At 33.6% G+C, this 24,257-nt stretch overlaps 3 protein-coding genes across 3 annotated transcripts; 1 reads left to right on the top strand and 2 right to left on the bottom strand.

Moving 5' to 3' along the window:
• The first annotated feature begins 1,006 nt into the window (after positions 1 to 1,006).
• On the top strand, positions 1,007 to 5,640 carry LOC108208783 (transmembrane 9 superfamily member 7). Its single transcript, XM_017379308.2, has 7 exons — positions 1,007 to 1,310; positions 2,353 to 2,517; positions 2,615 to 2,724; positions 2,958 to 3,066; positions 3,168 to 3,280; positions 3,928 to 4,078; positions 4,166 to 5,640. The coding sequence occupies exons 1-7, from the start codon at positions 1,209 to 1,211 to the stop codon at positions 5,321 to 5,323; spliced, it is 1,908 nt and encodes a 635-aa protein (XP_017234797.1). The 5' UTR covers positions 1,007 to 1,208; the 3' UTR covers positions 5,324 to 5,640.
• A 378-nt stretch (positions 5,641 to 6,018) lies between these two features.
• LOC108206297 (uncharacterized) lies at positions 6,019 to 10,247 on the bottom strand. The gene is made up of 6 exons (XM_017376544.2): positions 9,730 to 10,247; positions 7,739 to 7,791; positions 7,197 to 7,284; positions 6,972 to 7,070; positions 6,391 to 6,518; positions 6,019 to 6,311 (listed from the first exon to the last, which is right to left on the bottom strand). Exons 1-6 carry the CDS (start codon positions 10,225 to 10,227, stop codon positions 6,272 to 6,274), a joined length of 906 nt encoding a protein of 301 aa, XP_017232033.1. The 5' UTR covers positions 10,228 to 10,247; the 3' UTR covers positions 6,019 to 6,271.
• Positions 10,248 to 17,630: 7,383 nt separating this feature from the next.
• Positions 17,631 to 24,257, bottom strand: LOC108209458 (beta-galactosidase). Its single transcript, XM_017380371.2, has 19 exons — positions 23,933 to 24,257; positions 23,617 to 23,712; positions 23,417 to 23,529; positions 23,258 to 23,324; positions 23,068 to 23,160; positions 22,445 to 22,588; positions 21,918 to 22,006; positions 21,697 to 21,802; positions 21,522 to 21,609; positions 20,784 to 20,902; positions 20,535 to 20,699; positions 20,219 to 20,391; positions 20,012 to 20,121; positions 19,663 to 19,772; positions 19,396 to 19,506; positions 19,220 to 19,330; positions 18,872 to 19,077; positions 18,454 to 18,790; positions 17,631 to 18,212 (listed from the first exon to the last, which is right to left on the bottom strand). The coding sequence occupies exons 1-19, from the start codon at positions 24,089 to 24,091 to the stop codon at positions 18,102 to 18,104; spliced, it is 2,508 nt and encodes an 835-aa protein (XP_017235860.1). The 5' UTR covers positions 24,092 to 24,257; the 3' UTR covers positions 17,631 to 18,101.

Below are 24,257 nucleotides of genomic sequence, written 5' to 3'. Positions count from 1 at the left end.
TTTTTTTTAGTCTCAACTTCTGCTTCTTTCTATTTCTAACAGAAAATGACTTCAAAATTGCCAAACTAGTACCAGCTTATAAGTTAAGTTATCCAAACACTTAAAAACTTAAAGTCACATTATCCAAACACTTCTGGCAGCTTATAAGTTCAAACTAACTTCTCACTTCTAATCCAATTCTTTACTTTAAGCAATAAGTCACTTCTTTTAAGTTCAGCCAAACGGCCCCAATATCTTCAAAAGACGGTATATACGATACGATATTTGATGATGACTGTTGACGATAATAAACATGGACCAATCTTCCGTCAACAATACTTGTTATCAAAAATCAAGAACTTGTAATATCAAATTCAACATTTTTACAAAAATAAGCGTGTAGAATCATCAAAAATCATGCTTTTTCTACTGCAAGATTCATGAAAGTATTTTAAATTCCAAATAATTATTCTTTTATTTTGACAAACAAATGATATTATTGACACAAAAACTTAACAAAATAAATATCGAAACAGCCGAGACAAATCTCCGAACCGTCAACTCACAATCTGATTGTGAAACAAAAAATGAGCTAAATTATTTTGAGATTATTTAACACATAAAAATATAGTTTAAATATTTTAATATAAAAAATATTACAATTGCATTTCTCAAATAGTTATCTTCAAGTATTCAACTTTGTGTGAAAAATTATATGCTTAGAAAAGTTTTTAAGAGACCGGTAACTATTGATTGATTGTTTAGGTCATTATGATGAGTTACAAAAGATAAAAATTATTGATATAATATTCTCTCAATTTCAATGAATTTTAGTGAATCATTTTGGAGAAAGGTCAAAACTCTTATTTAGCATAGCTTGATAAATTATTTTCACTTTTTTTTAATAAAGATTTAATGTTCAAATCTCTATTAAATAAAAATGTAAATACTATATTTTTATTCAAATATTTGCCGATTTTTATATTCTATTGAAGTTTAAAAGCCAAATTACTCACAACTGCCGGTTGCAGAGCCTTCGAGCACCCCAATATCAAAATAAAAATACTCAGCGCAACGGTGCGGAACCGACTCCACAATCAACCCGAACACTTTCACTCCCCAATCTCATCAAGTATTAGAGTTGGACACTGTTTCTATTTGTGCATCCATCACTCTGCTTGTATTATATACATCTCCTCCCTTGTATACTGATTTTGCGGGTATCGGAGATGGGTCGGGTCAGCACCGCCATCTTCTTCTTCTGTCTCCTCTTCTTCTCCTCCGCTAATTCGTTCTATCTCCCCGGCGTCGCTCCTCGTGATTTTCAACAGGTACGTCTTTTCAATTGCAGATCTTATTTATTCATTTGTCTGTTAGTTGATTTTGCGACTATATTTTATATAATTGTTTTAGATAAATTGGATCTAGGTTTATCTAGTTGATCTGGTTAGATTACTTGCTTTTGTATTTTGTTGATACTGCTCGATTTGTGATTGCTAGTACACTTGTTGAGTTATATGCTTATATGTATATAAAGGGGATGATTGCGGAAGATTTGTCCTGTATGATACTGGCTACGTGTTTGTGATTATGATGATTTGTTTTACAAGCTTACAAATGAAATTAGGAGAGGTCCATGCTTATTTTGCAAGTGTGCATTTATTTGTGAAATGGAATTGGCAATGACGATCTGATGGACGGAGGTTGAAAAGAGGCTGTCATTTGTGGCGGCGTTCTTTATACTGCTTTGAGAGGCTGATGTTCGTGCTGTTGCAGTTCCTTGGATGTGCGCGGTTCCTCTGTTTAACAATTATGATGAGTTTGTTGATGCTTGAGGTTTGGCTGCTCATGGATCAACTACTAAATTGGCCAGTCAGTAGCCAAATTTATAGCACCAACAATCTCAACATAATTGTTAACACGAAGAACTCTTCCACAGTCTGTTCTCTCTCAAGAACTGCAACCATAACTACAGCTACTACAAAAACAATGGCTTGTGGAAAAATTGCTGAAACGACATCATAGATGGTGGCAACACTAACAAGTTTAGTGATGGTAACCAAAATTGGCAGTAGAACCTCTTGGGAATCTTCAGCCAGAGGACTGTCGTTTCCATTATCCATTTCACTGATAAGATGTAACTACACTGTGGTAGAGAAGCAATTTATTACATGTATAGCTGTGTTAAAATAGCCATCTTAGTTGTCGCTTACTATTTGAGCACACCTTGTATATTATAGGCCTATTATGTTTCTCGATCATACAAATACACATCCTTTTCCATTACTAAGTGAGGACATGTTTTGGTTATTACTCTCTCTCTCTCTCTCTCTCTCTCTATTTTTTAATGCTTGCTACTCTCTTTTGTTTAAGGGTGATCCACTTCAAATCAAAGTCAACAAACTATCATCGACAAAGACTCAACTTCCATATGACTACTACTATTTAAAGTACTGTAAACCTCAAAAGATTAAGAACAATGCAGAAAATCTGGGGGAGGTACTTCGAGGTGATCGTATAGAAAACTCCGTGTATACTGTGAGTATTGCACTTTTTCCCTTTCATTTCCAGGTTATTCTAAGTAATATAGAATTTATAATCTGTTTGTACACTTGAATCCCATGTTGCATTGAAGTTTCATATGAGGAAGGAGCAGCCGTGCAAGGTGGCATGTAGAGTTAAGTTGGATGCTGAAGCTGCTAAGAACTTCAAGGAAAAAATTGATGATGAATATCGTGTTAATATGTATGTGTTTCATGACTTCATTTTGTTCAATTTACTTTCGAGGACTTCTTTAATGTTAGTGTCAAAACCTATGATGTATTTATTATTATTATTATTATTATTATTATTATTATTATTATTATTATTATTATTATTATTATTATTATTATTATTATTATTATTTTTGTTGTTGTTGTGCTAAATACCTATTTGTCTGGAAGAATGCCAATACACTAATATTGCTGAGTATGCAGGATTTTGGATAACCTTCCAGTTGCTGTACTTAGACAAAGAAGGGATGGAAGTCAGTCAACCACTTATGAGCATGGCTTTCGGGTGGGATTCAAAGGAAATTATGCAGGGGTAAGTTAACCGGAAAATAATATACGTAGTTACTGTTTGTTGCTGAATGGCGAATGCTCATAATCATTCTAATATCATTTTGCATCCTCTTTATCGTGCAGAGCAAAGAGGAAAAATATTTTATCAACAATCACTTGAGCTTCAGAGTCATGTATCATAAGGATATCGAAACTGATTCTGCTCGTATAGTTGGGTTTGAAGTTACACCAAACAGGTATACAATTTCCTTAGATACCAGACCTTTAGTTTTGTTAGCTCATTTTTCTAATGCCGGGTGATCATATTGCGCCATAATTTCCTGTATGTTGAACTATGGAATTATTTTGGCACACTTAACTTGTTTGCGTGACTGATTCGTTGTTGATGTTATTATGTTAATTATGCCAGCACAGTTACCTTCTCTTCGTAATAAATCACCAATATCTTTTGTTTTCAGAACAAGTCATGTTATTGGTTATCCTTGATGAAAATCATAATGTTCGTAATATATCTGTAGAACATAAAGCAAATAATATATGTAAATCACGGTCACTTGCTGGGGCTTCATTTTCGCCACAAGGTTTCTTAACTGTAGTTGTAACTCTAGAGAATTAAATTTTAATTTTTTTAGTTTGTTGAAGATCGTAATATGGATTTAGAATGGCAATTTTGTGTGCGCTTACTGTTCCTTGAAAGTTTTTGATAATAATATGAGTAAATAACTCTAAACCTCATGTGAAGCACTCTGGAATGAGTTAGTGGAGGAAAACTAAAGATTTGTGTTTCACCTGTCATTCAAAATCTTTAACAGCAAAAGGGTGTACCTTAATAGTGTTAAAATATGCGAGTCAATTGTTTTTCCTGACCATTATTGGTAAACAGTATTAATCATCAATACAAGGAGTGGGACGAGAAGAACCCTCAGCTAGCAACATGCAATGAGAACACAAAAAATATAATTCAAGGCAGTACTGTTCCACAGGAGGTTGATACAGATAAGGAGGTTGTATTTACATATGATGTTTCTTATAAGGTATTTGTCGAAGTATTTTGTGCTACTTGAGGTTCTTTAATTATATGCCTCTATATACCTTTCTTTATCATTACAAAATTGTTACAGGAAAGTGATATTAAATGGGCATCACGGTGGGACACCTACCTCCTTATGAACGATGATCAGATCCACTGGTTTTCCATAATAAATTCTTTAATGATTGTGCTCTTTCTTTCTGGGATGGTTGCTATGATCATGATGAGAACTCTATACAGAGATATTGCAAACTATAACCAACTAGAAACTCAAGATGAAGCTCAGGAAGAAACAGGATGGAAACTTGTTCATGGGGATGTTTTTAGGGCACCCATAAATTCTGGATTACTCTGTGTTTATGTTGGTACTGGTGTTCAATTATTTGCAATGACCCTTGTGACGATGATATTTGCATTGCTGGGTTTCTTGTCACCTTCAAATAGAGGCGGACTGATGACAGCTATGGTCCTGTTATGGGTTTTCATGGGCTTGTTTGCTGGTTATTCCTCTGCGCGGTTGTACAAAATGTTGAAGGGAACAGAGTGGAAGAGAAATACCTTGAAAACTGCTTTCATGTTTCCTGGTATTTTATTTTCTATCTTCTTTGTACTTAATGCTCTAATCTGGGGGGAGAAGTCATCTGGAGCTGTACCCTTTGGCACTATGATTGCTCTAGTCTGCTTATGGTTTGGAATATCAGTGCCGCTAGTGTTTGTGGGTAGTTACTTGGGTTTTAAAAAACCAGCGATAGAGGACCCAGTCAAGACGAATAAAATTCCGAGGCAGGTACCAGAGCAGGCATGGTATATGACACCTATCTTCTCTATACTTATTGGAGGCATTCTTCCATTTGGTGCTGTGTTTATCGAACTGTTCTTCATCTTGACATCAATATGGCTGAACCAGTTCTATTACATCTTTGGCTTCCTCTTCATAGTTTTCGTTATCCTGATAATCACATGCGCAGAGATCACAATAGTGCTATGTTACTTCCAGCTGTGTAGTGAAGATTACAATTGGTGGTGGAGGGCTTACCTAACTGCAGGCTCTTCTGCCTTGTACCTTTTCCTATACTCCATTTTCTACTTCTTCACAAAGTTGGAAATCACAAAGCTGGTTTCTGGTATTCTGTACTTTGGTTACATGTCAATTGCATCGTATGCGTTTTTCGTATTGACGGGCACAATTGGTTTCTATTCGTGTTTCTGGTTTGTTCGGAAAATATATGCATCCGTCAAGATCGATTAATGGAATGTTGAAGCAGTGGACTAGCAATTGGTATTTTAGCAGTGAAGGCGGAGTATCAGCGGGTCAATGAAGCCAAACTTGTGGATTGTTGAGAGCATCGCCATTTTTGCATGACAAGGTCTTGAAAAGTGTATTTTCTTTTGTTGCTGGTGGTTAGAGCATAGGATTGGCCCAGAGACGTTTTTTAGTATTTGAGTTTCGCGTATGTTGTCTGCACTAGTATCTTATGAAAACTATACCTGTTAGTATTATAGTTTATTTGTAGTTGACTAGATGTTTAACTTGTTTAACTTTGCTAGTAGATTATTGTTTATGAAGATACGTCTGTTTCAGTATGTTAAAATGGTTAGTTTAGCACTTTTAGCTTCTATATGAAAGAGTAAAGACCATTCCAAAAACTACATAAAAGACAGACCCCTAATTTTCCTAATATTATGCCTTCTGGGATGTTCACTTTTGGTTATTGTAGAAGCCTAGTATGATTTTGGAGTCAGTAATGCATACTTTACCTCCTGGCTTGTGGCAGCCACTCAAGTTCAGTGAGTACTTAAATGTTCATGAATCATACACGCAACCTAACCTTTTTTTTTTTTTTTTATTATTATTTAACATAATTACTTCAATGTTCATAAATCACGACGCAGCTAAAATAGAAATTTCAGGTAGTGAGGAAAAAGAAATTTCTGACATGCCCAGAAAAGGTAAAGATTGTATTTCATTATATGCATAAATTGTCAAAGACATGTACAGTAGCTTTCTCCAGCAAAACCGAAATTCAGACAACACCCCTCCCCTAAACAAAAAAAGGGTTAACAATCACTTCCACTTGAAGAAGAGACTCCGAGGAAGAGTCCTGCCAAGTCCACTAATCTTTTTGGTGTCTGTTGCATAAGTTTGCTATTAGTTATAAAATTATAGCCTGTAAGTTCAGTAAGCCAAGTAATCTCATCATTTGCCTGTGCATGATTTTGGCCTCCCTTTCTTCTGCCTACACAGATATTAATAGGACAAATGAGAACTTGAGCTGGAAAGCCACGCTTACTAAGAATTTAAGATGAGAAACCAACCAAAAAGAGTCTTTCTTTTCCTTTGCTAATAGCTCTTCAAAAGAGATGTCTGTAAATCTAGTATCTGCACTGTCCTCCAGCTCAGAACTTTTGGCTTTCAACTCCATGCAGGCTCCAATCTCGAGCATCTTTAACAATGGAAAAAGAGGATTAGTATTGTTTCTGCATATGTATTGTATTATTGTATACAACAATGTCAACTTGATTCTGGCAGAAAAGGTTTAGACAGGTCAATTTAGAAGATACATAGACACTTAACTCCTCAAGAATCAAGATAATCAAATAAATGTTTATATTTAATAGAATATCTATCAAAGAGGAATAATTTAAAATTAAGTACACATATATGAAGACATTAAACTGTACTACCGTAATTTTAACATCAGCTAACCCATTACACAGATTAGAAAAAATAACGAGTGACAAAGTAGCATCGCGAATAGAAGAAAGACCAGATATTTATTCCAAATATTTTGTTCCCTTAAAAAAATATAGTTGATCTTACTTGAATCAGCAAAAGCTTTTACTTAAACATGCTGTCATATACTTCAAAGATAAATTATAAGAGAATGACAACATACCTTCTTGAATGCTGGTGAGAGTTTAAGCTGTTGTTGGAGCCAGTTATATACAGATACATCCTCCTCCAATCTCTTTTGTTCTATTTCTAGCTTGTATATCTGCACATAACAGATATAGTGTTAGATTGGTGAGAAAGTATTCTGCACATCACTTGAAGAGGTGAAGTACGTTGTAATAGTTACCACACCAACAATAAAGTACATTGCAATAGTTACAACACCAACCTGTCGACGAAGACGATCAAATGAAGACCTGTCTGCCTTAGATAAAAGAGCCTTTGTTATTGTGTACTTGCGTTTCATGGCAACAGATCTGTTTTAAGTATATACAAGTAACTATACAAACCATGGTACATACCAAAGATATACTCATTCAAGTTTCAACCTTAACAGAGAACAGACCACATATACCCTGCACGTCCCACTTTGAAGTCGGGTATGCGGAAGCCATAAAAAAGATCAGAAAACATATATGTGAAGGTTTTGGATTTTTGGGCATGTCTATATTATGGATGTTCATGTTCCAAACCTCTTAAAGCTAGTTATCCTAGTTTATAATCACAATCGACATATCCAAGTAAAATCTTTCTTTATAAAGGTCATTTTCAGTATTTAAAATACACACACGCCCTACCCCCACTGTGTTTCATCATCTTGCACCACACAACCATAAGCTAACGCCCATCTCAGAGACATTCCAAAACCACGAAACACACCTCGTAGAATGATAGGCAATTGAATTTAAAGATTCAGATTAAGAAACATACTTGTGTTGTAGCTCATTCCTTGCTTCAGTTAAGATGTTCACAAAGTGGCCAACCTGCAATATTTACAATTGAACAGATAGTAATCAGACTTTTAATAATTTAGATCACTAAGAGTTCTATTTTTCTAAAAATGAAATTGTGCAAAGCACAAGTTCAGATTTGCAGTCATAGCAGGATTGTTCAAGTACTATACTCTCAATTACATTAATCTTTGTTGATACCGTGACACTTGTCTCTGCAAGTATAATATACATCTAGAAGCAAATGAAGTATACATTTGTCATTTGGCAATCTAATTCATAGGAAGAAGCCTACAACTAGCAACTAGAACAAGATCGTACACACCTAAATCTATATATTAAATACCAAATGCAACTCTAAATAAGTAACAACATATTGTATAAATCCTCACACTGGACCTGCTTGATGTATAAGAACCATGGAACAATCCTGCCTAGAAATTGACAAGGTGAAGGACCATGATGACGAGACACTAAAAGTCTAAAGTTACTTGTTCCTTCGACATATATACTTCACATGAGTGTATAGATGGATTAACCCACGACCATGTGCGAGAACATTTTGTAATGCCCGCTTATCTATGGCTCTCAAACAACCTCTCCCAGTTGTCCATTATTATCTGGAAAACTATTTTACAAAAATTAAATCTTGTAATAATATAGCTAATAATTTATATAAGTTACTGAACAAATTCAACTGTTCTAAATATATTCAATGTAAAAACTAAGAGCATGCCTCCAATTTATCAAAGAAGGTCCCAAGTAATTTTCCGATGGCTTGTTTTTATTGGACTAAGCCTCATACCAGAAAAGAGTCAAAAATACAGAGTAATGAGCTTTATTTATAACATGTTCATGCACTCTGGTATGTCATATCACATGAGAGGCTATTAGCAAAAGCAAGGCAATTAGGGAAAAATCTAAAGTCCAATTCCATACCAACACATGCTAAAGCACCAATACATTGAAATGGAATTGCTCACTAAAGCATTCAAAGAAGTAATAAACAATAGAGCACTTGTGCACAGGACCACAGGATATATATGTGAGGGACAACTGTGCCCATAGCTTCAAGTAATTTATGAAGCCTGTGTGCATATATGTGCAACAGTTACCTTCATCTCCTTACTCCGTTAATAGAAAGGATGAAGTAAGGATATCTGTGTCCTTCTATATCAAACAAATTCCAAAAGGAGTGTCATCAGTGAGATGATAAAAACTTATACAACTATGCAAATAGATAATAGCTTGAAATTCATTACCAAAGGCTTAAAGGCAGCCAGATAGAAGCTCTGTAAAATGAGCTAAATTACCAGTGACAAAAACTACTTAAAAGAAATGAGTAAAGGGGCTTCATTTTCCGACTGTTTTTATATTTTCTCATATAGAGACGTATAAAGATTAAAAAAGGTAGGTATCTTAAAGTGTCTTGAGCTAAATTTCTACTTCCACTAGCTATGAAAATATTAAAATCCCCATAGTTTTTTTTAATCAACCTGATGAAAGGATTCATGTCAAGATCAAGTTCATACCAGAACATGAATAAGCATTATACTTAAGCTAAGTTCATATGTGCTCCACTTACATTATTCAGTCCTAAAAAAGGATCCAAGTAGCAACTGGTAATAACATAGGAAGAAAATGAAGTTCAGTTAACAAATTAGGACACATGCACTCACACACGCTTTTGAAGAAATTGGGAATTACAACAAATCAACAATAAAAGTAAAAGAATCGTATACTTCATCCTGGATAAATGGCTATGCTACAATTGGTAATTTGACAAACTAGAAAAACATCTCCACCTTGAACCTAAAGGTTTTTATTTTAAGTCCCTTACTAAAAGTCTAATTAAAAACCGGAATTTAAATTTACCATCATTAAATTAAACATTAAAAAAATTCATCATAACTCATATAAGTATAACTTAAAACCATGCATAACTGATATCAGCATTAGACCAAATTCTACCTGAGCAAGAGTTAAACACTTTGATTCATGAGCCTTAACAAGCTGATCATAATGTTGTTTAATCCTCCTCTGAGTTGCACTAGACGACGTCGTAAAAGGATAAAGACAAACCACTTGTTTCTTGTTCACATTCTCCCCTTCATCTTCCACCTTAGCATCCCCCTTCTTCTTCTTGACCCTCTTCTTCTTTTTCTTCCCACACTCAGACCCCACAACCTCATCATCCAGACCCGACCCATTTGCACCCGGGTCATCCCCATCAATCAAACTAGCCCATTTGGGTCTCCCCACATCATCATCAGCAACACTATTAGTATCATTATCGATAAAAACACGGTCTTTTCTAGTTGTTTTAGTGGTGTAATTATGAAAGTAAAAAAGAGATGAAACAAGAATGAGGAGAGAGAGTAGAGAGAGAGTAAAGAAGAGGGAGAGGAGGAGTAAGAAGGGTGGTTCTTTAAGGAAGCAAAGTGACGCCGCCATGTTCACGCCTCTCATTTATCACACTCACAAACTCTAAATCACTCTTTGTTCAAGTATATATATACTCAATACTAGTTGGATACTGTGGTTATGGCCAGCTTCAATTGGGATATTTATGAAACAAAAGATGGATCTTTTATTTATGGGTTAATTATCAAACTCATCACTGAAGTGAACAAATGGTATCAACTTAATCACTTATCTCCATGGGGTCTCAAGTTGCTCACTAAACTCGCTTAATGGTATCAAACTCATCACTGCCGTTAAAAAAAGTAACGGAGGTTAGACGGAGTGAGACATGACACATTAATAAAAAAGACCGAAGAAAAACAAATGAAAGAAAATAAAAAAAAAAGTAGAAAATAGAAATGCCACATAATTTGAAGTTTATATGGAAATAAAGTATGCAAACTTTTTTTTAAATTGATTTTAGGATATAATTATCTAAATAAATGTATGGAACTAAATTTTATTATATAATTAACTAAACAATTAAGATTAACTTTTATGTTTTTTATTAGATTATAATTTTTTTTGAATAATATTGAAATGTTTTCTCTTTTAATAAATTTTATTTATGTGAATATTATTTTTGGTAAAAAAATATTTTTAAACATTATGTGTTGTTTTTGAAGATTTTGGACAATGTGTGTTGCTTCATATGTTAAATTTACATATATTTATTTTCATGTTTTTGTTTGGTACAAGAAACTCCAAAAGAAATAGAAGTGTTAAAAATCGAAATGAATTTCTTTATGTTTAATCTCTAGATTTTTCATATAAAAAAAATTTGAAAATATTTTTTTGCCAACAATAATATTCACATAAATAAAATTTATTAAAAGAGAAAACATTTCAATATTATTCAAAAATAATTATAATGTAATAAAAAACATAAAAGTTAATCTTAATTGTTTAGTTAATTATATATTAAAATTTAGTTCGCTACGTTTATTTAGATAATTATATCCTAAAATCAATTTAATAAAAAGTTTGCATGCTTTATTTCCAGATAAACTTCAAATTATGTGGCAATTTTATTTTCTACTTTTTTTATTTTCTTTCATTTGTTTTCCCTCAGTCTTTTTTATTAATGTGTCACGTCAACCGCCAATCTGTCACCCCGTCTAACCTCCGTTACTTTTTTTAACGGCAGTGATTAGTTTGATACCATTAAGCGAGTTTAGTGAGCAACTTGAGACCCCGTGGAGATCAGTGATGAAGTTGATACCATTTGTCCACTTCAGTGATGAGTTTGATAATTAACCCTTTTATTTATCCATTGTTTTTATTGAAGATAGATTTGTATTTATTGAACCCAAATTTGTAGTACATCGTTTATTAATGTGATAATTAATAATTAATATTAATAATGGGTTAATGGCTTGTAATTTAGTATTGTTATTCTTGATTTTTTTTTTTTTGATTTTTCTCTGCCTTCGGTATTTGCTTTTGAGGTTATCATTTTATTCATTTACTAGTTTAATGTTAGTGTAATTACTCACTGTATACATGAATTCTTAATAGTCAAACATTTAAGTAAATCATGTAATAATATGTATTAAGAGATATAATTTGAAATATAATATTAATTATATATTAAAAATAAATATTTTAGAAAGTTATGTGATATTTATCAATATATCGATAAAACTTATAAATACGACTTTATTCATGATATACGTGATTATATTCTTTACCGTGATAACAATCGATTCATGGACAACATATTAATATGGACGGTGGCTAAACAAAAATTGTAACATTTTTTTTTTTTGCTAAATTAAGATGAATTAAGAAAAGAAAAGATACAATTCTAGGGGCATACCCCGCGAGAGAACCAAAATAAAGACTAACTCAACAGATCTTTAAAGAAAAGACCTGTTAAGAAAAGCAAAGGAGGCAAACTGCCAAACTCTAATACAGACTCGAAAGCTGGCAAATGACTAGTACAGATAAGAAGTCAAACTAAAGTCATTACTGATAATCTTCCGTAAAGACTTGGACCCCACCAGCCTCTCCCTGATATTTCTTTTAATAATTCCCAACAAAGTTGCAGCATCACTGTGAATCCCAGAATTATGAACTCGAATATTCCGCTCCTTCCAGATGTGAAAGAAAACCGCAGAGACGAAAAGATACGCTAACTCCTTTTGAATATCCCCACATCTCATGTCAGATAAAATATTACCGCAACATAAATCTGACCAAGAAGTAGATAAAGAATCATTCCATGTGGTAAAAATAGATTGAACATAAGGACATTGACTAAATAGATGAGCATGACTCTCATTAGCAGCACCACACATTACACAACCGAGGTCAACATGCATATGAAAATTGTAACATTATCTCGTATAGTTTAAAGAGTGATTGACACTTTGCACCCCTTATGTTTAGGCGCATTTTCAATTTGGTCTCAAACAATTCTTTTTAGCAGTATGCACCCTGAAGTTTGAAAAACGCTTCGCTTTGCACCCCTTTGACCAGTCTCCGTTAATTGACCGTTAAAATTAACAGATTTCAGGTTTTCACTTTGCACCCCACAATTTTAATTTTTTCTCATGAGTGTTTTGGATAAAGCTTTTGAGTTATTCTGTGGCTTGCGAAAGAAAGATGTGGTTGCTTATACAGCTATGATAATAGGATGCGGCATAAATGGCCGGGACAGTGACGCTATCGAGTTGTTTGAGGAGATGATACATTCTAAACTTTCTCCAAATTTAATAACTTTCACAGGACTATTAACTGCCTTCAGTCATGTTGGTCTGGTGGAAGAAGGTTATCATTGCTTCAATTCCATGAAAAACTATGGACTTGTTCCATCTGCAGACCATTACAGCCTCATGGTTGATGTCTTTGGTCGAGCAGGGAAGTTAGTAGAAGCCCGAGATTTAATAAAGAGCATGCCTATGCAGCCTCATGCTGGGGTTTGGGGATCATTACTTTCTGCTTGTAATTTACATAACAATGTTGAACTTCGGGAAATTGCTGCTAAGCATTGCTTTGAGTTGGAGCCTGATACTACTAGTTATCGTTCACTTCTGGCCAATATTTACTTCTCGGCTGGGAGGTGGGATGATGCCAAGAGATTGCAAACCGCTATCCATGACACGGCTATGTAAAAGGGCATGGCCAAGATATCTGGTAGTAGTTGGATGGTACATAGTTGAGTAAAATTGCCAATCGGAAGTACTAGAAGTTACTAGAAACCAGAAGGGATGTTGCTCATCAAAATGATGAGTTCCCTCGCGGTCGTGATTTTTTGCGGAGCAAACCTCCTATACACATTCGTCTCCTGTGGAACTTTTCCATGGTAATCACTTTCCTCAAGTAACTTCAGTACTTAACCATATTTCCATGACGCATGTTCAGTAAATCTTATACCAGACATCATACATATGTTAGATTTTTTTTTTCCTGGTCATTTTATCTTTCATATGACTATTTAACCTCGTGTGTGTGTAAATCTATCTATGTGTTACCCTTTTGATTATTGAGAAGATTTCCCATCAAAACTATTAATAAAAAATGAGCTGATTGGATAGCCCAGTGGTGGGTTTATCCTCTGTTGACCCGGGGCACCCGGGTTCGACTCTGGCTCACCACGAGCGTCTCTGGAATTGCTCCATTCAGTCTTCTAATTTTTCTTAAATTTCGGATACAATTCTTATTTATTTAATTTATAAAGATGATACAATTCTTTTCTTTTTTATTTAATATTTCTTATTGAATTTTAAAGATGACACAATTCTTTTCTTATTTAGTAATCCTAAAAGAAATAAGATTATGTTTAAAAAATCAGGTTCAAAGATTCCAAAAGGTTAATACAATTCTTTTCTTTTTGGATTCTAAAGATGATAAAATTCTTTTCTTATTTAGGAATCCTAAAAAGTGTAGGATTATATTTATTTAAACTAACAATCATATATAAAATACAATTTATATTTAAGATTTGTAAGGTAATACGTACAATTTTTATTTTCAATTTAGTCTTATAAATTTTTTTTAAAATTTCGTATAGAACATAAAGGATTGCAAAGATAATAATCATTAAAAAAACACTAATAGCAAAAAAATTAGAACCATAAAAGAGTAATATTTTTTATGTAATAAATAGGAATCATAAAATAATAATAATTAACAAAAAAATAGGATATATAAAATAGGAAATATATATTGATTTTATAATAACGTAAATGATTCTTGATTAGTATTGCGTTTGACGGGCACGGGAGGCGACCCAAACAAATTTTTATTTAAATAATAATAAATTTTTTATTAGTATTATGTTTGACGGGAAAGTGGCTAATATAATTTTTTATCTATGTTATAATATTTATTTTTTAAAACGGTATCACAGTTCAAAATAATTTTTATCTAATTATAGTTATAATTTAAAAAATCAACTTGAAGGATTCCAAAAGTTAATACAATTCTTTTTTTTTCGGATTCTAGAGGTAATACAATCTTTTTATTATTTAGGAATGCCAAAAGGAATATGATTATATTTATTTAAACTAATTATTATAGATAAAATACAATTTATATTTAAGATTTGTAAGGTAATACGTAAAATTTTTATTTTTGATTTAGTCTTATAATTTTCTTAAATTTCGAATAGAAAATAAAGAATTATGAAGATAATAATCATTAAAAAACTAATACCAAAAATATTAGAACCATAAAGCAATAATAATTTTAAACTAATAAATAGGAGTCAAAAAATAAAAATAATTAACATATAAAATAGGAATCATATATTGATTTTATGATAATGTTGATTAGTATTGTGTTTGACGGGCACGGGAGGCGGCCCAAACTAATTTTTATCTAAATAATTATAAATTTTCTATTAGTATTATATTTGACAGGAAAGTGGCTAAAATAATTTTTTATCTATGTTATAATATATTTTTTTGTTAAAACGGGACCACAGTTCAAAATACTTTTTGTCCAATTATAATCTTTAATTTTAGGGAAAATAGATTTTTTTGCCATCCAACTTATTATTTGTTTAGAAACCTACCACTGAACTATAATTTTTTTCCTTGATGTCACTAATGTTAGGTTCGGACTTTTTTTTGTCACTAACGTTAGGTTCGGATTTGATTATTAACACTATGTTATTTTTTTAGTATTATTAAAATATAGTGTTAGTCTGCAATATAATGGCGATGTGATATGTGTTTATATCTTTATGTAGTGTCCTAGGTAGTTTACGTTGGAGGACGAGAGTTGGACACGCATTTTGAGACTCCAAAAAATCAAAAATTATTTTATTTTATTTTTTCTGAATAAAATTTAATGTTGGTTTTTTTTCCTTAAAAAAATGTTGGATTTTTTTTGTCACTAACGTTATGTTTTGATTTGATTATTAACAATATGTTATTTTTCTAGCATTATAAAAACATAGTGGTAGTCTGCAATATTATGGTAATATGATATGTGTCTATAATATTATATACAGTCATCTATATGTCCCTTAGCTAGTTTACCTTGAAGTACGAGAGTTTAACAGGCATTTCAAGGACCTAAAAAATTTTGTTTTATGAATTATTTTAAGACTCCACAAAAATATAGTATCACTTGACTTTATAGTTCTTTACCACTACTTGTCACGTATTTTAAGGTTCCCACTTTTTATAAATATAGTTCCATAAGTTAATTTTGAGATTTCCTTTTTGAGTAAACTACGTAGGACACATATGGAGTACTACATATAAAGATATAGACACAGATCACTATTATATTGCAGACTACTGAAAAATAAATTTCTGAAAAATATCGTTTAGATGGTCGGAAAATTTAATAAAAGTCTGATTTTAATTAAATATAATAAAATTTCCCAAAATGCCCTTTCAAAAGTTAACGGGAACGGCAGAAGATAACGGAAAGGGTGCAAAGTGTCTACGGGTTAAAAGTAAGGGGCTGCATAGTGTTTATTTCAAAACTATTAGGCATACTGAAATCAAAAGGGTGCCAAATGCAATTAAATCTAAAAAGAATAACATAGTGTTAATAATCAAATCCGAACCTAACGTTAGTGACAAAAAAAAATCCGAACCTAACTTTAGTGGCAAAAAAGAAAAAAATTATAGTTCAGTGGTAGGTTTCTAAACAAATAATAAGTTGAGTGGCAAAAAAATCTATTTTCCCTTAATTTTATCATAGAATAATTTTTATTAGTATGTGTTTGACAGTAAGGCGACTCAAACTAATATCTAAATTATAATGTTTTGTTGTTGGTATTGTGTTTGATAAAAGAGCGGCTCAAACTAATTTTGATCTAAATTATAGTATTTAATTTTATCATAAAAATAATAATTATGGATTAATATTGTCTTTGACGGGAAGAAGGTTCAAACTAATTTTATTATTAGTATTGTGTTTGACCGGATGACCACTTAAACAAATTTTTATACTAATTATAATATTTTTAATTTGTGATATATGTACGGAAAGATAGCTCAAAATAATTTCTATTTTATTATGATAATATTCATATCAAAATTTATCACGCCGCCGCGAAGCGCGGCTTTTTTCACTAGTTAACCTATGTAACGGGACAGAATTACCTACCACCTTCTGTTCCATGCATAATCTCTAATACCAATACACAGCTTGGAGTAGTGATAAAATTATATATTGCTATGTTTTGAGTACCAGCCAGAAAAGATGGTAAAAGCATCTTTGTTGGTCATTTATCTCATGCATCCATTCACGAGTGTTTTGAAATATTTTTTTTTGAAAAAAAATATTTCAAAACACTCGTGAAAAAAATTTAAAATTGTGGGATGCAAAGTGAAAACCTGAAATCTGTTAACTTTAACAGTCAATTAACGGAGATTAGTCAAAGGGGTGCAAAGCGAAGCACTTTTCAAACTTTGAGGTGCATACTGTCAAAAAAAATTGTTTGAGACCAAATCGAAAAAGCGCCTAAATATAAGGGGTGCAAAGTGTCAATCAGTCTAGTTTAAATGATGTTCTATGTCTAGGTGGTGAGGGCTAAAAGGTGGAGGTCCTTCTTTCGGTGTTGATGATGCTCTTAATGAATTAAATATTGTGTTAAATTCATTCTAGAATGCTAGTGCTAGACGTCAAAAGTGGGTGTTTAAGCACTAAACAGTTTACTGGTATGTTAAGTAATCATTAACATCCATTTCGGTATTTCAATTTTCAACTACAAAAGCAGATTCCCATTAGCAACAAGTCAGTCCCATGTTCTGAATGTTATGGACCAAAGATTCTAGTACCAAACACGTAAAAATAAACTTATAAACTTCAAACTAAATTAACAAAATACATACACTTAGGACGGATCTAGAAAGAATTTTCTCCGAGACACCAAGCAAATTCTGGCACGTGTCCCGTGTCTCTAACTAAATCAGCCCTGCTCTCCAGAGGGAATGATACGATTTTCAGAAGCTTGTATTAGTAATTGATAACCAAATAAATCATTTGTTTACAAGGGCATGCATTGTTCTAGTATTATGCAATGAGATACGTTGATAGTAATGCAATAGGTTGAATGTATCTACAAACGCCTCGAGCAAAGAGCTTCCAACTCCTTGCACAGCAGCATATGAACTCGTCATCAAGGTGCTCATGGGAGCCCTTAGCCAACTTGGCTTATCAGCCTTATGATTAGATGAGGAAAAGAATGTGAGAGCGAGCTACTCTACTTTGATTAATCTTCTCCAAGACCGTCTTCAAAATTCTCTAAAGGCTTTGATGCACATGGTGTGTTGTATTATATATGTACAACTTTCCATATGTCAAAGCCAATTAAATGGTCGTGGCCTGTGTAGCAATCCTAATATGGTGCTTGAAGGTTTCAAAGAATTAGTCTGGTATTTACTATCACTTACTTTGAAATGTCAGTTATATCAGCTGCAGATCACTTCCACAGAGAGTTTCTTCATTATATTCGGACATGGATCTCCTCCAAACTGCTCAGGCGCTACTCTCACTGAGCATGCATTTTGACCAATGCAGTTCTGCAACAGAGAAAACCAGAGCAGATTTTTTACATAAGCACCGAGTGGTACCACAAGATAACTTCAAATAATTTAAACAAAATCTCTGCTCTCTAGGACTTGTTTGTTATCACTGTGAACATGTTAGTAAAGACTAAAGGGTAGTATTTTGTTTGAAAGTGGTGACAAAGTTGTTAATTGCACTTGGCAAATTAAATTTAAAAGAACTTATGAGATCGGTAATGCAAAAGTTTATTCATACCCTTTCAAAAGCATCATAGGATTTATGTGCATGACAGCTGCCCTCCAGGAAGCTTCCGCAAGCACCTTCTGGTGTTCCAAAACTGGCAAACTTGATCGAAGAGATCTTCTGACCAGGTGCGCACCAGAGGTGGGCTTTTGGCCTCAAGGGTTTATTGACTTTACCAGAGTGCTGCATTTGCCAATTCATTAGGGTTGGTTGCCACTCGTAAATATCAGCACATACACTTGCTAATTCTCTCTTCACTAAAGTGATCCCGTATGGATTCCCGCCTAATTCTTCAAACAAAACCAACAAATTTCCTGCTGGCTTTAACCAAGAACGTGGTATGTGATACCTGAAATAAAATCCTCGGCAAGTCAACTAACATGACTACCTGGAAGATGAAAGAAGTCTCCAGCAAGTAGTCTGCACTTACCATCTTTGAGAAGCCTCGCCGCAATTACTCAAGCACTTCTTCTCATCGAACCAACCAGTATAGCTACAACCACCACAAGTACCAGAAGCTTTGTATGCAGGCCAGTGGCGTCCAATGCTTTGACCATTTATCCAAATTTGGCCTTTACCCATCGTGTTCATATCTAAAGCCAAACGTTGGTCTCCGTCTGGAGTATCAAAAGTCGTCTGCAAGATGAATGAAATATGTCACGGCAATGAAATTATGCTGAACTTATCAATTTGTATTTAGATGATAAAGTATTGTAATGTCCCCGAATAAGTTGTTGGAGCACTGAGTACTTATTGCTGAGAATTGGATATAGCTAACCTTGTACCAAGTCAGCGGTTGCTCTTGAGCTACAAAAGAACCTTCAGCCCACTCTGTTGTTGAACTTCCACCTAGAGAATGAAGACTTAGGGCTTCTCCATTTAGACCCACCTATTCACATAAATTAAATCAGATACAATGTTTTACATAGTAGTTTGGTTAGTAATTAGACAGACCTTGTAAGACCAGTTTTGCCATGTTAAGTCTCTTCTGCCTTCATTAAGCCCATTGAGTGTAACTGGTCCTAAAACTCCAGCATTCCATGTCTCAAAATGTGGACCAACATTCTGTAACACGGACGAATATGATATAATTATTAAACTTCCATTCATTAGGTTTGTCAAACACAGTAACCATACTCTGTGTTTTTTCCTTTTATAAGTTTATTCTCCTCAAGAAGTGGCTTTAGACTTGTGTGTCTTACAGGAGAGAAGAGAACTTACAGGAAGTCCAACAGCAATACTTAACAATGCAATCTTGTTGACCCCGGCTCTCAAATTTACACCACTACTAAAAGTTATTTTCGGGTTTTCTATACTTCCATAAACGGTTCCTGTAATATATTAAGAAGTGCAAATTATTTAACAACTAACCAGGAAACTTTCGAGGAAATCCACTTAACGTATCTTCCTCGTTTTGCAAATGAATAATATATGGAATCAAGGATATGCCAAACATTAACATTCCAATCCGTGTCAGCTTGGATGATGTAACATTCATATTGAATTAACATTACACTTTACTGACGGCATGATAAAACACATCAACAAAAATTATAGAATAACTGCACACCTGTTAGTTGATCATTAATAAAAACATGCAAAGCATGCCCCGCAGATAGGACTGTTAAAACAGGCCACTCTCCACCTCTCAAAAATCCTTCATCAGAGTCAATCCTGACACTGGAGAATGGGCAAAGAGAGGAGATTTTTAAAAATTTTACAAAATCTATAGAAAATGGAAAAGACAATAAAAACATACAGAGGATATAACACTCACTCTGTCATGTACCACAAGTAATCTGAAACATCTCTTGTGATGTTTATTTGTTCCAGCAACCCAACTGTTGTAAATGTATTGTCTTGATAAGATGTTGTCTCGTCATTGTATGACTCCCAAGAGAATGGTCTGCCCACCGGAGTCATCTTCATTTGTGCACTTTGTGCACTTATCTATAATTTAAGAAGATACATAACTACATGAGATTTAAGAAAGGATGACGAGATAAATTGGGTTTCAATATATACACTTTTACTTGTTAGAAGTTCTAAAAGAAGTGAAAGAAGTGTTTTCTATACAAAAGATTATTTCTAACCCTTGCTGTGTTATAAACAGTGTTCTTGCAGTCTGGGAGGATGCTGATAGACCAAGGAGGTAAGTTGTAATGCATGTTATTAAAAGCCACTTTAGCAAAAGAGTTTTTGTCATAGTTTGCAAGGAATGCAGCACAAGCTCCTGATTTCGAGTTGAAGACACTGGCCTGCATAGTAGTCACGAAAGCAGATTGTAAATTTCTAATGCACCTAAAACTTGAATTGACTAATTGATTTGGATAGCTGTTGACCTCCTGATTGTTGCCCAGTGATGTTCTAATGGGATCTTCAGAAACTAACGCTGGCTCACACAACTTTATTGCTCTATGCAGATCTTTTAAGTGACCCCATTTAGGTTGCCTTAGTAAGCCTGGATATTGTCAGCATCATATAAATGCCATTGTTCAAAGCCGAGCACAAATTGATATGTTTGAGGTAAAAACGACAATAATCACACAGAGAATGTAAAGGATCCTATAGTCAGTATATATTATTGGATTAGTAGCACAAAAACACATGCATCATTAAGATTAATGGCAGGTAACTAATAGATCAGTCAAATTTAAAGCAACAGTCTCACAAGTTTTGAGCTTTATCATGATTTATGAGTTTGAACACAATTCTAGACTTCTAGTTATCTCTCTCCATGTACATATGTATAGTAGTTGATAACAACGGCAGCAATTGTTTCTGCCTGCATTGCTTATAATTAGGCTTCCAGCTTTGTAGTTGATACATATCTTAACTAAACCAAAAAAGGATGTGGCAACCCCCCCCCCCCCCCCCCCAAAAAAAAAATAATAATAATAATAAATAAAAATCCCGGCCTCGCTCACTCTATATTTTTGAATGCAATCCTCTTCATGTCTTGGCTATATTTTGGAGGAAAAAATGAAATAAAAAAAAAATATAGAGTATATATATAAAGGTCCTTCCCTAAGTTCATATATGGCATCAGAAAAAAAAATAAAAAAATCTTGCAGTCGTACCAAATTCATCAAGAGGAGCATCATAGTCATAACTGGTAGCAATAAATGGACCACCAGCTGTTCTGCCAAAGTTAGTTCCTCCATGGTACTGGAAGCACAAAAGCATATATTCAGACATTAGTTTGATTTAATTGTTATAGAGTAAAATTGGAAAGTAGAAGATTAATTCACACACCATGTAATAATTAATGAAGGATCCACCCTTCAGTATAAACCTTGCAACTGAAAATGCCAAGTCTTCAGCTGGACGGTAAGGAACTGCACCTCCAAAATTAGTAAACCTGCAAAAGCATTGTAAAATTTCAGACACTACCTAAAACTACAAGCACTCTTATAAAGTCATGGCCCTCAAGAAAAAGGCACAGACACAAAAAGTAAGTGTATATGCAAATTTACCAGCCAGTCCAGTTTTCAGTCCACATCTTTGGTTTATAGTCCTTGTTAGGAGAGAAGTAGTCGCAGTAAAAACCATTGCAGGCATTGATCTGTATGAAATGACATCGGGTCAACTTGGATTCTGAGCATCTAACTATAGTAAAATTGTCATACTAAAGAAGTGCATATAAAGATTTTAAAGTAATATAAACAATCCATTCAATGTCTGAAATATAAGAATATTAGACCTGATAATTTACCTCTGAGATAAGGCAGAAAGAAATTCATATTGCTTATACATTCTACTTACTAATAGAATGCATATTTAACAGAAGGCTATCTGTCCATCATCATTGTTTACAAGCTAGTGAATGATAAATATTAAAATCATACAGAGTAAATTCAGTCATGTGGATGATAATTTAATTTGATATCTGACTACAGAAGCAAAACGTCGTCAACTCACCAGAGGGGTGGGGGGATAACATAGGTTTGACAAATGACAGCAAAAAAAGTATAAACTGAATGCAGAAATCAGGGTGACATACAATGGGATCAGGAGCATCGTCTTGCTTGCACATGACCCATGGAACTCCTGTATCTAAACCAACTGCCATCTGGGCTGCCCATTTAGTATAAGCTTCACCAGGAGCACCAAGTTCATATTCTACAGGTCCATATTCATTCTCAATCTGTCATATTTGATACATGCACACAGAATGATGATTTTGAAAACCAATCTTACTTGAACGAACAAGTATAATTTGAAGCAAAAAAAATCGATACACAAGGTATTGGATCACCATGCAAATTTTATTTCTGAACTCTTAATGTCTGTAGTGTGAATGCAAGTAGAAATAACGATATTCATTCTCTTCACTTGAACTGTCCTTATTTGATAGGAGATATGATTTCTGGCATTATTATTATATGTATCCATTGTTATATTTGTAAAATTTTATACGATGTCTTTGACCTCTGTATCAAGGTTTCATCAGGTGACCAGTTATGTCTGCCGACTTAGGTTAATAGTTATAACAGGACAACAATGCAAAAAATATAAAATGATGCTACATTGTGAAAGCAAGATTACTAATTTCTTGCAATTATACTAATTGATAAAAATCACGAAAATTTTGATGGGAGAAACGAATTTTGCTGCTTAAATTACCTGAGACATTATTATTGGACCCCCTTGAGTCTCGTATAACTCTTCTGCCTTCATCATATTCACAATCTTTGTTGTGAACTTCTGCATAGCATCCTTCATTTACAATTTACACACACTTAGTACATTCATTAAAACATGTTATTAAATCAATACAGAAAAATCAGGTCTAAGATTCAGTCGGTTTCAATACCTTAAAAGGTGTGTTGTCTGTTCTGAAACTGATCCCTGGAACATATTTCAACCAAACAGGAAAGCCGCTAAATTCATCAAGCCAAATGCAAAATTAGATATCACTTGAAATAATATTTTAAAAAAATCTGCATATCGAAAGTTGCAATATTTGTATTACCCAAAGTTCCACTCAGCACACGCATAAGGACCAATCCTGAGATGAACATAAAGACCTGCTTGCTGCACTAGCTTTATAAACTTTACCAAATCATATCTCTCCTCAAAATAATACTACAAGCAGAAAGAACAGAATTTTAGCATATAAAAAATATATAAAACCCTAAACAAAAAATCCCAGTGAGTAATAATGGAAATTACTTTGCCAGGTTGAGGCTCATGCCCATTCCAAAAAACATAAGTCTGGATCACATCCAAACCTCCTTCTTTAGCCTTCCCAATAAGATCTGGCCACATCTACAAAACCCAAAAAAAAATAAAAAAATAAAAAATCACAGCTTGAAAACAATTACATGGGAGTTTGATAAAGCCATATGAATAAAAAGGCCAGACATCATTCCAAAAATACTCAAGAAACCAACATACAAACATACATAAAAACAAAACATATATCAATAATTGAAGCAAAAACAAGATAGTTGATAAGGGGTGAAGCACATTGACAGAAAAAAGGTACCTCAGGGGTGCTTCTTGGGTAATGAATGGATCCAGAGATAAGAATCCTTCTCTGGCCATTAACAACAATAGCTTTATGATCATAAGATACAGAAGCTGCACTAAAACAAACCCATGAGCTCAATATCATCAGCAACACATTCCACATTACAATCTTCATCCTCGTAACTAAAAAAAATTGGGCCCAACTTTCTTGAAACACAAAAAGAGTGGCTCTTCTCCACTATGGTTAGTAACACTTTATTCTATTCTTCCGGTGAGAGAGATGGGGAGAGAGATAAGGAGAAAGTGGAGAAGAGAACAGCTGTGTGTAGTGTGTGTGTTTT

The sequence above is a fragment of the Daucus carota genome, chromosome 2 (assembly GCF_001625215.2).
Source record: "Daucus carota subsp. sativus chromosome 2, DH1 v3.0, whole genome shotgun sequence".
Lineage (NCBI taxonomy): Eukaryota > Viridiplantae > Streptophyta > Magnoliopsida > Apiales > Apiaceae > Daucus > Daucus carota.
This window is presented reverse-complemented; position numbering and strand designations above follow the sequence as displayed.